This window comes from Chanodichthys erythropterus, chromosome 4 (genome assembly GCF_024489055.1).
Source record: "Chanodichthys erythropterus isolate Z2021 chromosome 4, ASM2448905v1, whole genome shotgun sequence".
In the NCBI taxonomy this organism is placed as follows: domain Eukaryota; kingdom Metazoa; phylum Chordata; class Actinopteri; order Cypriniformes; family Xenocyprididae; genus Chanodichthys; species Chanodichthys erythropterus.
This window is the reverse complement of record NC_090224.1, coordinates 36,631,756-36,648,622: the sequence shown is the minus strand read 5'-3', so window position 1 is coordinate 36,648,622 and position 16,867 is coordinate 36,631,756. Positions and strand designations below refer to the sequence as shown.

The following is a 16,867-nucleotide window of genomic DNA, read 5'->3' as shown; positions in this document are numbered from 1 at the left end:
ACCAACAAAGGTAAAGCAACTTGTCAAAAAATAGGGATAAGTATTTCAGTTTGGCTTTAGTTTTGCTGTGACCCATCATCATTGTTAAATATTTAATTGTGTCATATTGATTGGAGATGCTCCGCTCTGACACACATGGGATAAAGCAGTCTATTTTAATCTCAAAGCTGGAGCTTTTGTATGTCAGGTCAAGCGTGTCCTCCATGAAGACCTCGTGAGATGATGTGTATGAAGATATTAATAAGAATAGCAGTTACAGTGAGTGATGTTACAGTGTCTGTAGCGTTGAGACGGGTCTACTAGAGGATGATGGTTCAGCGCTTCATCCAGCACAGTTTAGTCTTCGCACACAGGGCTCCAGTGTCACGTCTAATGGAGTGTGCAAGCTAACCGCACAGCTCTTCTGGATGCAGGAAGTGATGCAGCGTGACAGGCAGAACCATTTAGACAAGAACTCATAAAGATGTGCCAAAAATAATCATGTATATAGATATATTACTCTCCAGTTTGGAATCTGTAAGATTTTTAAATGTTTTTGAAAGGATTTTCTTATGCTCACACAGAGCCCCCCCCCCAAAAAAAAAAAAACAAAAAAAACTTGAGAGTGTGTTTTATATAGACAACCAGCCTCTGCTTCCAGCTTAACACACAATGCATTTTCCTCAAAGTGAATTATTTTCACTTTTGCTTCCATATTTCTGTTGGCCGCAGGATCTTTTCTAGCAGCTTGTTTTCATATTTTCAGTCCTGCAGCTGGTGTTCTGATGTTGCCATAATCATTTATTATGTGAGTGATGAGAGTTTATTGTAATTGAAAATACATGGACCTGGAGACTTAGAGAAATGCCTCATTATATTTGGGGGGGCTGTGAGGATTATCAGATTACATGTATGAAAAACAAAGCATACAATTTTGAATATGAAAAGCCGTTTTTTGTATACTAAAAGTGTTGTGTGTGCTAGTGTAGAAGTTTTTGTACTGATAAACATTATTTGCAATGATTTGAACTTCAGTAGGAAATATCCATCTTATATTTTAATTTGTTTTATTTTATCTTTATTTTTTTGATTGCTCAGAAATAGTGGTTGGGTGATATATCGGCTGAAATGTTTTTTTTTTTTTTTTGTCTTTTTTGTTTTTTACCGATAATTTTTATTTTGACAGTTTTGAGAATGCTACACAGCAATCCCATTCTCCGTCTTCATTACTTTATGGTCTCTGTTTAACAGTTCTGTCTAATATATTACTAGATGGAACTGATAAACAAATAAAGTAAATGTTGTGCAAAAAAATATTATTATAGCATTTGCTTTTATATTATTAGTAATAGAAAGGCAAACACTTTAATGCTCTCTCATTTACCGTCAGAATTCAGCAAAAGCATCATTTATATAATTTACACAAATCTTTGAATGTCTAATAAACATTTCATATCCAGCTTTGAGATCATCGGCAGTATCATTTAGTCCTATACTGCATGAACTTGAGTGTGATGGTTGGTCAATGCAAATTGAATTCAGACTCCCTCAGCTTCACTGGAGATGCATGATCAACAAACTTAAAACCCTTGATTTCAAACTATGCTGCGCTTTATCCTGTTGCCCACTGTGTCATATTCATGTCATTTTCACTGTGTGCTGTATGCTTTTCTTTATTGAGAAAATATGGTTCCCATTGAGCACAAACTGAATATTTTTAATAGTGTTTTTATTCATATTTTTAACTCTTGGTGCTGTTCAGGCATTTTTGGAAATGTTCTTAATTAGTGGAAATGTTTGGTACTGCGCACATTCTGACTGAAAGCTAATTTTTTAAGATAACAACCTCAAATTTGGAACCCAGCTGCTTTAAATTTATGGCTTTTTTTTTCAGTTTTAGAGTAAGACATGGTTTGGAAAATAGTATATATTTCATATAAAAATTGAAAATTGTATTTTTGTGCATTTTCATAACAATAATTGTAAAACTGTGTATATATATATATATATATATATATTTTTTTTTTTTTTTATAAATATTTTTTATATTTTAACCTTTTTTCACTTCAGCAATAATTTGCCAAGTGTCGTCTTTAAAAAGAGACCAAACTTGTCTGTCCACTAAAGCATTCAAGATTTATGATAGGATTAGCTGGAAATTTTATTTTCAGGTCTAAGCTCAAAAAGTGATTAAATTGATTATAACTACTGCATTAATATAATTAAAATCCCCTAAAAACAAAAAAAATAATAAATAAAGAATATTAGCAAACTGAAATATAGTACAATCATTTCATTGAAATAAAAAAAAAAAAAAAATCAGTTATTTTAGACCAACATGCAAACAGAACCAAAGGGTTAATACAATTTTATTTGTGAAAAATACTGTAATAGGATTACAGAATCAAGAGTTTGCCATCTAAAGTATAAGTCTGTTTATTTTACAGATTTATTTTTTATTTTTATTTTAATTATATATAATTTATTAAATATTAAGAAAATAAATATAAAATATATAGTTTCAAAAATCCAATATCGATCAACCACTATTCAGAAGCATAGTTAGAAGCTCATTCAGATTTGTGGATGTATTTTGAGGATCTAATGGTTTACAGTGGTTGAAGATTCAAGCTGCTATGAGATTAACGATCAGCAGTGAATAATATCTTGAATCGCATGCCTCATGCATAAACAGTCCACTTCCTTATGCTGAGTAGTAATGCATCCTAATTCTCAGAATACGACAACTTGCATCACAAATTCCATGCATCCCGTCTGAGGCAGAGAATAGGTTACAGGAAGAACCACTTTGCCTGGTCAATGGGTTGACGCATACAGTGGATCAGCACCAATTCATGAGTCAACATTGTAAACTTCTGTTGTCAATGGTGCTGTTAATACTAGTAGCTTCCTAAATAAGTGATAATGTCTGAGTTTTTCCTGTTGTTGCTGTCTTGGGAGGGACATACCAGTGAGCTGGCCTTGTGCATGCTGGGCTATAAAGCTGTCAATAGATGCTGGGCCACTTTGAGGGATCTTCTCATTAAAAGCAGATGATGTTCTTTCCATGGAGCTCCGAGTGTGCGGTTCCGTCTGAACGGCTGAGGCGCAGGCCTGGCGTGTGTTTAGAGTTTAGAGCCCTTATGAGTGATAAATGCCTTTTGTAACTACATGAGACTCGCGTATGTCCTCATATGGCGAGGCGTTCAGGCTGGTTTAGTGGTGTCTTGGGCGCTCGCCAGACCCCCAGCAGTGCCTCGTAAAGCAGGAGAGACGACAGTTGGACAACATGAAATGAATCCCACACTGTTTAGGTTACATTGTTTCTTTAATCGCTTTACTGCTGCGTTTGATGGGAGTCATCGGAGCTTTGCTTATGTTCAGATTGTGTGGCGGCATTGAGATCAAGCTCCATTTAGTAGCATATATATATGGAAGTTTCAAATTTAAGTATTTTATTCAGAATACAACAAAGATGACATAGCAAATGTTTAAACTGAGAAAATGTATCATTTTAAGAGAAAAATAAGAAGTTGATTTTAAATTTTATGGCATCAACACATCTCAAAAAAGTTGGGACAAGGCCATATTTACCAATCTGTGTTTTTATAACAGTCTGCAAACGTCTGGGGACTGAGGAGACAAGTTGCTCAAGTTTAGGAATAGGAATGTTGTCCCATTTTTGTCTAATCCATGCTTCTAGTTGCTCAACTGTCTTAGGTCTTCTTTGTCGCATCTTCCTCTTTATGATGCACCAAATGTTTTCTATGGATGAAAGATCTGGACTGCAGGCTGGCCATTGCAGTACCCAGATCCTCCTCCTACGCAGCCACGATGTTGTAATTGATGCAGTATGTGGTCTGGCATTGTCATGTTGGAAAATGCAAGGTCTTCCCTGAAAGAGACAACGTCTGGATGGGAGCATATGTTGTTCTAGAACTTGGATATACCTTTCAGCATTGATGGTGCCTTTCCAGATGTGTAAGCTGCCCATGCCACACACACTTATGCAACCCCATACCATCAGAGATGCAGGCTTCTGAACTGAGCGCTGATAACAACTTGGGTTGTCCTTGTCCCCTTTAGTCCCAGTGACATGGCGTCCCAGTTTTCCAAAAAGAACTTCAAATTTTGATTCGTTTGACCACAGAACAGTTTTCCACTTTGCCACAGTCCATTTTAAATGAGCCTTGGGCCAGAGAAAACGCCTGCGCTTCTGGATCATGTTTAGATATGGCTTCTATTTTTAACCTATAGAGTTTTAGCCGGCAACGACGAATGGCACGGTGGATTGTGTTCACCGACAATGTTTTCTGGAAGTATTCCTGAGCCCATGTTGTGATTTCCATTACAGTAGCATTCCTGTATGTGATGCAGTGCCATCTAAGGGCCCGAAGATCACGGGCATCCAGAGTGGTTGCCGGCCTTGACCCTTACGCACAGAGATTGTTCCAGATTCTCTGAATCTTTGGATGATATTATGCACTGTAGATGATGATAACAATTTTTCTCTGAGAAACTCCTTTCTGATATTGCTCCACTATTTTTCGCCCATCTTGACACCTGAGAGACACTGCCACTCTGAGAGGCTCTTTTTATACCCAATCATGTTGCCAATTGACCTAATAAGTTGCAAATTGGTCCTCCAGCTGTTCCTTATATGTACATTTAACTTTTCTGGCCTCTTATTGCTACCTGTCCCAACTTTTTTGGAATGTGTAGCTCTCATGAAATCCAAAATGAGCCAATATTTGTCATGACATTTCAAAATGTCTCACTTTCAACATTTGATATGTTATCTATATTCTATTGTGAATAAAATGTAAGTTTATGAGATTTGTAAATTATTGCATTCCTTTTTTATTCACAATTTGTACAGTGTCCCAACTTTTTTGGAATCGGGTTTGTACATTAATTTGGAGATTAACTGTGAAATTATTACATTATAAAATATAGTAAAAACATGTTTTTAATCATGGTTAAAAACATGTTTTTACTATATTTTATAATGTATAAAATATAGTATTTCTATATGCTGTCATATAGATAGATAGATAGATAGATATTCATGTTCTTTATTTTCATTGTTATAACAATGAGATATGTATACGTACTTGCATACATATACGTACTCACATTTTGCTATTTATTATTAATTTATTTATTAAAAGTATTATGCATTACTTTGTTTTAATTTATGTAAATTTATTTTTAATTTATGTACATTCATTTAATTTGATTGTTTTATTTAATTTATTTTCAAAATGTTTATTTTAAAACATTTTTTAATTGTGCATGCTCCAATTCAATTGCTAAGATAATACATTTATCGTGCTATATATTAGAGACGCACCGATACAAAATTTCTCTACTGATAGCCGATTATTCAGAGTGATATCTGCCGATAGCAATACCGATAGTTTGGGGGTTCTTGTATACCTTCTTTTAAATGAATGATAATTTCATCATAATTAAGTTAAGTTTTATAATTAAGTTATAATTATAAGTTTTAATAATTATATTTTGAAAGAAATGAAAATAATAACTTTATTCTCTCCATTTTATCAACTTGTTTCAGAGTAACTGGTATCAGTTATAAACATAAACCCATTACTCATTAATATTAACACATTAACAATTCTGAAGATTAATATCTCTTAACTTTCTGAATATTAATTCATATAATTACTATTAATATTGAACATCAAACTGGTTTCTTATCATTTTCATTACACAAAGCACAAATTCAGTGCATTTTCCTGCCCTCTTTTGATTGACATGATAAATCGGCCCTGATTATGGGCGTTTTTAAAATGATCGGCTGATCTGCTTTTCTCGTCTGATACTGATTATTGGCCGATATATCAGTGAATCTCTACTATATATTATAATGCTTTACTACCTAAATTCAGGTGTAGCATTTTATGATTGTTTTAAGTGTGTGTGTGTGTGTGTGTGTGTGTGTGTGTGTGTGTGTGTGTGTGTGTGTGTGTGTGTGTGTGTGTGTGTGTGTGTGTGTGTGTGTGTGTGTGTGTGTGTGTGTGTGTGTGTGTGTGTGTGTGTGTGTGTGTGTGTGTGTGTGTGTGTGTGTGTGTGTGTGTGTGTTTGGTAGTGGCCATAACAGAACAATTAGCTTCTCTGTATTTGCCAGCATTTTAATATTGGTCCATCCATATCAAAGGCTCAAGTTTGGCTACTTAGCATGGCTGTGTCAGCATCTTTCTCCATTGACGACCAGAAAAAACTAGAGATATCAATACTAACGACGTCTGTCTCTCTTTGCAGTGAAGCCATTCACCACCACAGTGAAGGAGATGCGCCTTCACAGAGACGACTTTGAGATGCTCAAAGTGATCGGCAGGGGAGCCTTTGGAGAGGTAAGGAATTCAGTGAACCCTTGCTGCTTTTTTGGCATGTTTTAAAGTGCAGGGAAGTCACCTCTGAATCACTGCAGCCTTTGCCATATTATTGTGTTTTCGATATTTCTAAGCTTTGTTTTCATGACCCATTTTGTGTGTCCAATGAAAACCCCAAACTATCAGTCAAGTATTCCTGTCCCCCTCAAGCATCTTATCAGCAGCCACAAACCCTAACCCCTTCCTCTCATCTGAGTTTCCCTTCTCTCCCCCTGCCAATTCCCCAGGGATCTCGGCCTGGCGTTCGACTGCTATTCTTGGGCCGGCACAAATCTAGGCATTTTATACAGATCGTTTGTTTTACAGGGGAATGTGCTACTCGTTGCTGCACTAAAACACTTGTACTGTTCACTACACACACAGTGCACTTTTCTTTTTCTTTACCAATCTGTCTTCCATCACTGTTTCTCGTTTACATTTTCCTCCTGTTCAACACAATTGAATTAGATTGAAGTTGGAAGACACACAATGAGCACATTTAGCCCAACACACAACTTTGTTTTGGATGTTCAGTAAGTTCTAACGCAAAACATGCATCATAAAAGCCATTTTTTTATCTTTAGGTTCAGTGTTAAAGATGACGGTGTGACCTCTAAGTGAGTGTATCATATTTTTTTTTGGTTCAGACCAAAAGAACCAAGAGAACCGAACTACAGGTGTAAACACACCCTTTGTTTTCAACCCCATCCCACTTGTACTTTTGGAACGGATTCACGGTACATTTGCAACATCAATAAGTATGTTTACTAGGGGTGGAACGGTTCAGATTTCTCACGGAATTCTTGAAAGAGAATTTGTATTTGCGTGCTGTGATGCGGCTCTCCGTGTACACGCTTTTGATGAGTACACACACCTCCTCACAGATTTGAAATGAACCGTGATGCAATTGCGTGCAATTTTTTTACCGAGAACCGTTCCACCCCTAATGATTACATAAATAATTATAATCATGGTACAGTGCAACAGTTTGGTTCTTCAAGTAAAAATCGATTTAATTTTCTTCATTGGGGGATTTTAACGATACCTTAAGTCATTAGTTTTGTTTTTAATTGGATTGTCATTCGCAATGCTTCATGGGATTGTAGTTCTTTCCCTAATTAAAGCTTTTAAGTATGCAGACTTAAGTCTGATTTTCAAATACTTTTTTGCTTCAAAGCAAATTTAAAAAAAAATCCCTATTGGATTACTATTTCACCTTATAGTCAAGCTACAATCTCCATCTAAGTATACATGACACCATGTGTAACCGAATATTTGAATATGCATATCATATCAATCGCACAACGCTTAGGCCAGTTGTGGTCTGAATAATGTGTGTACTTCAGGGTTGCTCAATATATCGGCCACCATATCGGTAACAGCCGATATGTTCATTTTTAATGTTATCGTTATTGGCCAGGTAAGAACATTTGACACACATATATATATATATATATAATTAAAGCCGATAAATGATGTATAATTTCCTTCAGTTGAGACATTTTATATGTGCACTTCAGCATAATGGTTTTGAATTGCTTGAAATAGGATTGAAATCATAAAAAAGCTACATAAAATTATAATGAGAACACTATAATTGTGTGCTTGGGACATGGCTTTTAATGGTGAAACTTTTGTTTTTGTAATCAGGCTCTCAAAAATTATATAAAAATTTATTTAGATTTATCGGAGAATATATCGGTAATCAGCTTTCAAATATAAAGAATTATCGGTTATCGGTATCGGCCAAAATTTGCATATCGGTGCATCCCTAGTATACTTGCTGAATGAAGCCAAGCTACAATCGCATTATATAGGTCTGTTATAAAATGGGCTGGTATGATTTCAGCAAACTTAAAATTCACAGTTAATATGAACAGTCATGTGGTGACAGACTGTCAGATATTTCTGAATTAGGAGAGAAACATTTTGCTGTCACGCCTTTCTGCTGTGTCATTACACCTCCCTCGTTAATGAATGTGGTGTTTTTGACTCATTTCCTTGAGAAAATGTGTCCAATTCAGTACTTCTGCTTTTTTTCAGATGAACGGAAGTTAACTTCGCTTAAATGATTCTGAAGCTGAATGAGACTTTATTTTGGGGAGATATCTGTCCATCTAGTGCTTTTCACAACCGAGTTCTCCTCCTTAACATAGATTCCTGTCAGGAATGCCAGTGGTGGCACAGGAAGCAGGGCAGGACGGTGCAGCTTCCAGGAAAGGCTCAGGAAACCAGAACCGTCTCTAAGGAGTAACTTTCGTAAAAATAGTGTTTTACTTCGCATGTATTTTGTGCAGTTCATTGTCCCCTCTTCAGCCGCCGAGACCTCAATAACCCTTCCTTCTCAGTCCCTGGGCTTTTTTTGTGTGTGTGTCACGTGGATCTAATGATGACTCAGATCTTTGGGGGTTTTTGCAGTCTTTCTGTTATCATCAAGCCAAACTATTGTTAGCTTGTCAGTTTCAGAGCGTTCAGGCTCATGTGTGAACATAGTGCTGCTGTTTTGTTCCCTCTTCCAGCCGTTTCCTGTGGCTCTAACGTTACAGGATGTACTTCTAGATAAATCTCTTGCATTTCCTGTTTATGATTGATGCCGTGGTCCCAGCTTGAAGGCCTGGAATTTGGGACTGCTTAGAGGAATAGTTCAGTCAAATATGCAAATTGACACATTTTTTCAACCCATTTTTAATGTCATTGCTAGCTTCATGTTAATCTTTTGTGTGCAAATCCAGTGTTGAATTGAGCCTCGTTTGTGAAGCAGTCCGGTGTAAAATGACGGCATGTCAACAACACTCTACTACAACAACTCTTCCTCTTCTCTAAAGCAGCCCAACATGGCCTCGCCCCCTTTGTTGTGTGTTCTCTGGGGCGGAGTTTATGTAAATTTTATGGTTAATGATGTCACCAACCCGGGATGAAGCTCGTTGTAGTCCCTACCAGCCGTTTGTTGTAGTCCTTAAAAAGCGATTTCTATAACAGAAAATATCTCTCTTTGCATTGAACTTTGAGCGTCGTAACTTTGCAGATGTTGTTTATGCTCAAACAGCAACATTACACACTAACTAAAGTTAAAAAAGTGAAATCATAATCAAGCAGCCCTTAAATAAACCATATAAGATTAAAATCATTTTAGTGCTACAAGTGAATAGGAAAATAGGAATCTAAATTTATCTAAATGCAAATATGAAATATTGACTAATACCCATCAAATTTGTGGACTGAGATTTTAGAATGTATGACTTCAGGAAACTTTGAATAAAGTCATATAAGCTACTTTTATTTTACTATTTTTTTATTTATTTATTTTTTTGACATTTTGTTTTGGAGCTTGACTGTCCATCTTGGAAAAAGAAAGTCATCTGGCTTTGTAACTACGTTGTTTTTTTGTTTTTTGTTTTTTTTGACTGAACTAACCTCTTTGTGGTAGAGTCTAGTGGTTGACACATACTTAAATGGCACTCCTTTTTGCCTCACCTGAGACTTACTCTGAATAATTATTCTGTTGACTAGAACAAGAAAGAAAATGTGGAACAGGGAGGGGAATCAAGGAGGACTCGATTGAAGCTGACTGTTTTTTACATAACGTCACTGTGAGTCACTAAAGCGCAAACAAAACAGCCTGTAACGACTACTACAGAGTCAGGGCTGTACGTGTTGAGGATGAGTGCTGATCTCTTTATCTGCTGTATTGAGTGAATCACTCATGTAATGAATCATTAGGTCAAAGTACATGTAGACCCTGTCTTTCATATTGATTTAGTGAAGACGCTGGCTTCTGCTCTCTGAAGGTACACTGACATAATTAAGATTGTTTGCCAACTACAAGTTGAAGACAGATTCACAGACCCACATGCTGGTCCTAGTGGAGAGTTTAGGCATTTCCCTGGCAGAAGTCCAGTGTTTTATTATTGCAGGGCTTCTGATGTCCCCAAAGCATCTTGAGTAGTGTTATTATTTGGTGTTGGCTTGTCCAATATCAATTCTGGTATGGAACAAAAAAGGGGCTGTAATTTATCTCAAAGAGCCTAGTAATACCATTTTTTTTTTTTTTTTTTGGAAGAACTTTTATTGGATTTAAAGATATGAAACTCTGTATATCAGTGTTTTCCCGCTGTCAAATGGCTCAATGCTTAGGATGGTCCAGTGACCCGGGGCTGGTGTGACAGGATTTTGGTACTATTCACAGGAATCTCTTGCCCTATTGGGTCAGTGTTTCAGTGATTGGTCAAGTGTTTTTAGCATTTAACTTGAAACATTTATTGGTTGAGTTAACTCGTATGTTAATATACCTACCTATTGACATACTAATGCCTATCTTTGTAATACACTGACAACCATCAAAAACCATCAGAAAGTCACATGACGAATCAAAGCTCATCAGAAGCAGCTTTTCCACAAGTTGAGAAAGTAGATACTAATACATAAAAGGTGCACAGTGTCATTCACACAAACACTAAACACCATTAATTTAACAACATTAGATGTGTGATAAAACCCGAATGTACATGACTGATAAGAAAAAACTAAGAACAAAATCAGTTATTTCTAGGGATGCATGCCACTATATTAGGCTGATATACCGTATGTTCATTTTTAATGTTATCGTTTAATGTATTTCAAGCAATTCTGGTAAGAAAATGTGGCCGATAATGGATTATGTCCTTCAGCTGAGACACTTCAGATATGCACTGTCCACCATAATGGTTTTGTATTGCTTGAAATATGATAAATATAAAAAAATATATACAGTTAAATGCAACTTGTGCAGCGCAAGTCTGTCTCATAGACTACATAACATTATAATGAGAACACTGTTATTATGTGACATGGCTTTTAATGGTGAAACTTTTGTTTTTGTAATCAGGCTCTCAAAAATTAAAAAAATGTAACTTAGATTTTTAGGCCAATATATCTGTTATCGTCTTTCAAATGTAAAAAGTTATCGGTATCGGCCAAAATTTTCATATCGGTGCATCACTAGTTATTTCAGCAAATACATCAAATGTGAAGTGCCACACAGGGATTTCTGGGGATGTCAATTTACGCTGCATTCATACGGGGCGCCGGCGTTAACGCTTCTCATTGACTTTGAATGGGTGACATCATGCGTTGCCGAACTGAATTGTGGGTTTCGTTGCGTCGCTTCACTCGCGTTGCAAGCGGCAGCAATTGAAGATTTCTCAACTTTTCAAGCGCCAATGCAGGCGTTATCCAATCAGAGTGCCCTATGCAAATTTCCTAGAGCAGTTGCTAGCCAACTGCGTTCGTGCAACACCGGAAAGTAATGTGATTGGCTGTAATCACTATAACGGTCGTGTCAACACAAGCTTCAGACACGCCCTCCGTCAAGCGCTGACGCCCGTGTGAATGCAGTGTTACAGTTTTTCACTGTAAATTTTACAGTGACTTGTTTTTCACTTTGAAAAAATTTCAAGTTTAGCAGTATTTTATTGTAAAATTGCATTAAATGGTTTTAAAAGGTTAGATCTATTACATTTATTCACCATATATAGTAAGGAAACTTACTGTTAAACAATAAACCGGTTTTTACCATAGCATTTTTACGGTCTTTTTAAAATCATGATCATTTTTTATTTTTTTATTTTTTACAGTGTTGTTTTTTTCCCCCACAAATTTCCTAGAGTAGCTTGGAAGTCTCAGTGTGCTGAAAAAAAAATTAAACCAATTTTTTCTTTTTAGTAAAATTACAGGTAAAGAAGCAAAACTACAGAGAGCAAATCAAATAATTTAAATAAATTTAAAAAAACATCTTCTCTTATTTTGTTTTTCAATAATATATAGGGGGAAAGTGAACATGTGGCAAGTAAAAATCTGAGCTACTGGTTCAACTGGACCAGTATCACAGATTTGTAATGTTGAGCCCTGCATCACACACGGAGTTGTACAATAAGACCCAAAGCCTGTTTTGAATTTTACATTGCTTATTCAGAATGACGTGACCCCTTTCATGTCCTCGGGCACGCGTCTCACTGTATAGATCTTTACATCAGAATTACTCAGTCTACTCTGACCTTTGACCTTATGGCTTACGTACATGATCTCTTATATGCACATGAGTGTGTTGGTGACAATCGCATCACAGCGTCCACTTTGGTCACCCGCTCTTTCTCCTTCTCCATGCACCTCCCCTGCATTTTCAATCAGGTCAAGCTGACTGCCTTTTGTGGAAGTGTGTGTCTAAAAAAGGAGAGAGGGAAAGAGGACAGGAGACACCGTGGGAGGAGGAATTGGGGGTTTCTGAGCACTCAGGGTTCAGTTTGTTTTTGTAATGAGGTCAGTTATCTTCTGCGGTTAGGAGCCTTAGAGATAAGAAGCATGTGTGTGATTTAAGACTCTGTTTGAGGTTGTTGTCAAAGTGTACTTTTCGAATACTTTGATACATGCACAAACACTCTAGAGAACATCAAAGGGGGTCGAAAAGCGGAAAATCGCAGCAGGGCTCCTAATTTGCCCTTACTGTGCAAAGTTACAGTTTGTACTGTGTTCTTTGCTGAAGCAGCACATTGTGCTGTGGGCAGGTATGCGAGTGTGAGTCCACGTGAGGGGAACACTGTTCCTCCACTCAGGGTAAACACACATCATGTGATGTGTCCCGAGCAGCAAGGCAAAGTACAGGGAAATTCATGACTCCACTTAACATTAGCCGACTGGACGGTCACAAATAGCCGGTGGACAGAAGATATCAGAAATACAAAGGTCACGCAGACATAAGTCATGGGGCAAACACATGGATCACACAGACATATTTATATTATAGTTTTAGGAGCGGATCCTGTCTGGTTTAAAGGCTTATTTCACACAAAAATTAAAATTTACTTACTTTTATGTTGTTCCAAACTCATATGACTTTATTTCTTCAAAAAGATGTTTCGGGGAACGTTCATGCAGCTCTTTTCTATTTAGTGACTCTCAGGCTTCCTAAAAGACTAAAAAAAAGAAGAAGAAAAAAAACCTACTATATTGTGGTCCTTATGACTATACGCTACCATTTGAAAGTGTGGGGTAAGACTTAATTTTTAAATAAATACTTTTATTTGATATGAATGCATTATAAATTTGATCAAAAGTGACAGTAAAGACATTTATAATATCTAGTCTCTATTCTGTGAAGATGCTTGTAGGCGTTCAGTGCTGTCGCTCTAATGTTATACTAGACTGCACATTTGGCCATATCTTTAGAAAATGCGACCACAAGTGATATATAAAACTAAGATATCATTCTAATTTGACGAGGAATTAGACTTAAAATAATTAGAAATGGCATTCTGCTGTTGGAGAGTGTTGCTATAAAAACTACTAAGTGCGTTATATCATTAGGTAGATTAACAATCGATCATTCAATGAATTAAACTCACTCATACTATCAAATAATATAATGTCATTCGAATTTGACATAATTTTCTTGTCCCTAATAATCAACACAATGCAGGGGAAACTAATATGAACGGCAGCAGTGCTAAGCTGTTCACCACATCATGATTAACAACACAAACCATCAATGTATGAGTCAAACTCTCTAAGACTGCCGACAGTATCTTTTCCACACATCATTTTATTACATCCATGTATGTGGGTACAGTCAAATCATATAAAACAGTGAAATCGCTCCTGAACTCTGTCCTGTCTTGCCTGCACTCGAGACCGGTGACCAGAAAACAGGCGAATCTCAACATAACACCGACTGTTACGTAACAGTCAGTGTACACGCCCCCAATATTTGCATATGCCAGCCCATGTTCAAGCCATTAGACAAGGGCAAAACGTCTGGATGTGCAAGAACTGGAACAATAGAGCAAGAACAATAGCGAAAAATGGCAGATGGAGCAATAATGACTGACATGATCCATGATATCATGATATTTTTAGTGATATTTGTAAATTGTCTTTCTAAATGTTTCGTTAGCATGTTGCTAATGTACTGTTAAATGTGGTTAAAGTTACCATCGTTTCTTACTGTATTCACGGAGACAAGAGTCGTCACTATTTTCATTTTTAAACACTTGCAGTCTGTATAATTCATAAACACATCTTCATTCTTTATAAATCTCTCCAACAGTGTAGCATTAGCTCGTTAGCCACGGAGCACAACCTTAAATTCATTCAGAATCGAATGTAAACATCCAAATAAATACAATACTCACATAATCTGACGCATGCATGCAGCATGCATGACGAACACTTCGTAAAGATCCATTTTGAGGGTTATATTAGCTGTGTGAACTTTGTTTGCTGTTTAAGGCAGTTGAGAGCTCGCGGGGGCGGGGCAGCGGGAGATTTAAAGGGGTCACACGCTTAATCGGTGCATATGTAATAATGGCTCAAAATAGGCAGTTAAAAAAATTAATTAAAAAAATATATAGGGTATTTTGAGCTGAAACTTAACAGACACGTTTTAATTTTAACAGTAAAGCTCTGTTGTTTGAAAAAAATGTGTTTAATGTCATATGATTAAAAGGTAAGTTAGTGTTTTATGCCTTCATTTTATTGCCAGAAAAATTAAAATGCACAACACAGAATTTCTGAAAAAATAAAACATTTCATAAAATTAAAAAATATATATTTTGTCATTTTTATGAATTCAATTAATTACACATGCTTTTTGATTGATTATTAAAATTTAATCAAACCATTAAAATGGAATCCAGAAAACTTAAACTGGAAAACAAAGAATTTGGTAAAAAAAAAAAACGGAATTTGAGGGGAAAAAATAAAACATTTCATAGGGTCCTAAAAAAAAAATATTTTTTTTTTATTTTTTTTTTAAACTTTAAGTAAATTGTTGTTAAATTGTACGTGTCATGAACATTTAATTTAACTATTAAAATAGTCAAACAAATTAAAAAAAACAAAAACAAAAAAAAAACGGAATCTAGAACAATTAAAATGGAAAGTTAGTTGTTTTCTTATGTCAGTCACCTGACAGTTCATCACTGCATTATCACTGCGTTCATTCATCTCCTCCCTGCCTGGTGTGTCTTACTGTCTTCCTGCAGGGCGTTTGCTCTCCCCACCCCACATGAATAACCTCTAACTCTTCCAACTCGGAACACTCTTCCAAACTGTCCCTTTCCTAATATTGAGTCACTCCCCCTGAAGGGAAGATCTTACTCTTTTGTCATTTTTGGTGCGCTGCAGACTTGTGGCCTAAATTAGCCAGTTGTTGTGTGCCGTCTCTCTTTTTAGGCAAAAAGTCAGCAGTCTCGAGTCTCGGCTTTTCCTTTTTTCTGATTTTCAGAGGCATCAGAGATCAAAAGCATCTCATTCAGAGAGTTTCTTTCCCCGTGGGCTTTTAGTCTAAGTGGGCCACGAGTGCATACGATGAATAAATGAGGGAAATAAAAAGGGTCAAATTCCCCGTAGCCTCTGAATCACGCTGAGTTTTAATTTGTTTGTATGCATTGGCTAACTCCTCATCTCGTCTGTCTAGGTTGCGGTGGTGAAGATGAAACACACCGAGCGTGTTTACGCCATGAAGATCCTCAACAAGTGGGAGATGCTGAAGAGGGCCGAGGTAAAGATGTTTCTGCTTCATTTGTTAGATCTTTCTAAAATGGTTGCAGATATGTCAAAAATAAAAACTAGCAACAATTTAAAATGTATTTGCCAGCACAGATGTGAGTTTTATATGAATCTTAACCAAAAATGACTCTTATGAACAGGTTCTTTTTAACTAGTCAGTCGAAATGATTCACAAAACTCAAACCTACAAGGGACTTAGAAATCAATCAGACTCACTCATTCAGTGAATCATTCAGATCTATTATTGTGTCCTTCATTGAACCACAGATTGTTTTTTTTGGTTATGTCCGACTTGAAATGAACCGTGAATCAATGTGTGCTTTAGATTCGTCAGACTTAAATGGTTCACCAGACTTAGTTCACCCAAAATTGAAAATGATCCCATAATTTACTCTCCCTCAAGCCATCCTAAGTGTATATGATTTTCTTCTTTCAGCCAAACACAATCAGAATTATATAAAAAAATATTCTGGCTCTTCCAAGCTTTATAATGGGAGTGATCACTGGCTTCCGTATGTGTGTCGAGTATCAAGATTCTTCCTAATGGCTTGATGACTGCAATCACACCTTTCTAGTGAAGCCTATAGAAGTGCAAGGTCATATTCCTTTCTACTCCAGCTCTTTCTTGCCCCAGTTTCAGCCCGATCAGTCCTGACAGTGCCCACGGGCCTCCCAGAGGCATGTCAGGAGAACTTTTGTTGCTTTGGCTTGTCAGTAATCCTCTTTGAGCTTTACTGGGCTCTCTTTAGTCCTCCTCACATGTTCAGAGCCCCAATTCAAACAGAATCTAAGACTAAAATCTGAAATGATGTCCGTCATCACTGCAGGGTGGATGTAGTTTAATTCATTGAATGAGTTACCCTATCGTTCTGTACCGCCTAAAAACTAGAGCTGCACAATTAATTGAACATATTAAAAAACATATATGGGACACATTAAAAAATGTTAACACG

General features: G+C 36.5%; 1 protein-coding gene across 6 annotated transcripts in view; it reads left to right on the top strand.

Annotated features, from left to right (window-relative positions):
* Positions 1 to 16,867, top strand: part of cdc42bpb (CDC42 binding protein kinase beta (DMPK-like)) — a 93,965-nt gene that overhangs the window by 21,584 nt on the left and 55,514 nt on the right. For all 6 annotated transcript variants that reach the window (XM_067384851.1, XM_067384854.1, XM_067384852.1 and 3 more), the window contains exons 2-3: positions 6,265 to 6,356; positions 15,823 to 15,906. In XM_067384851.1, the coding sequence (XP_067240952.1) occupies positions 6,265 to 6,356; positions 15,823 to 15,906 (176 nt within the window). The remainder of the gene's footprint in view (positions 1 to 6,264; positions 6,357 to 15,822; positions 15,907 to 16,867) is intronic.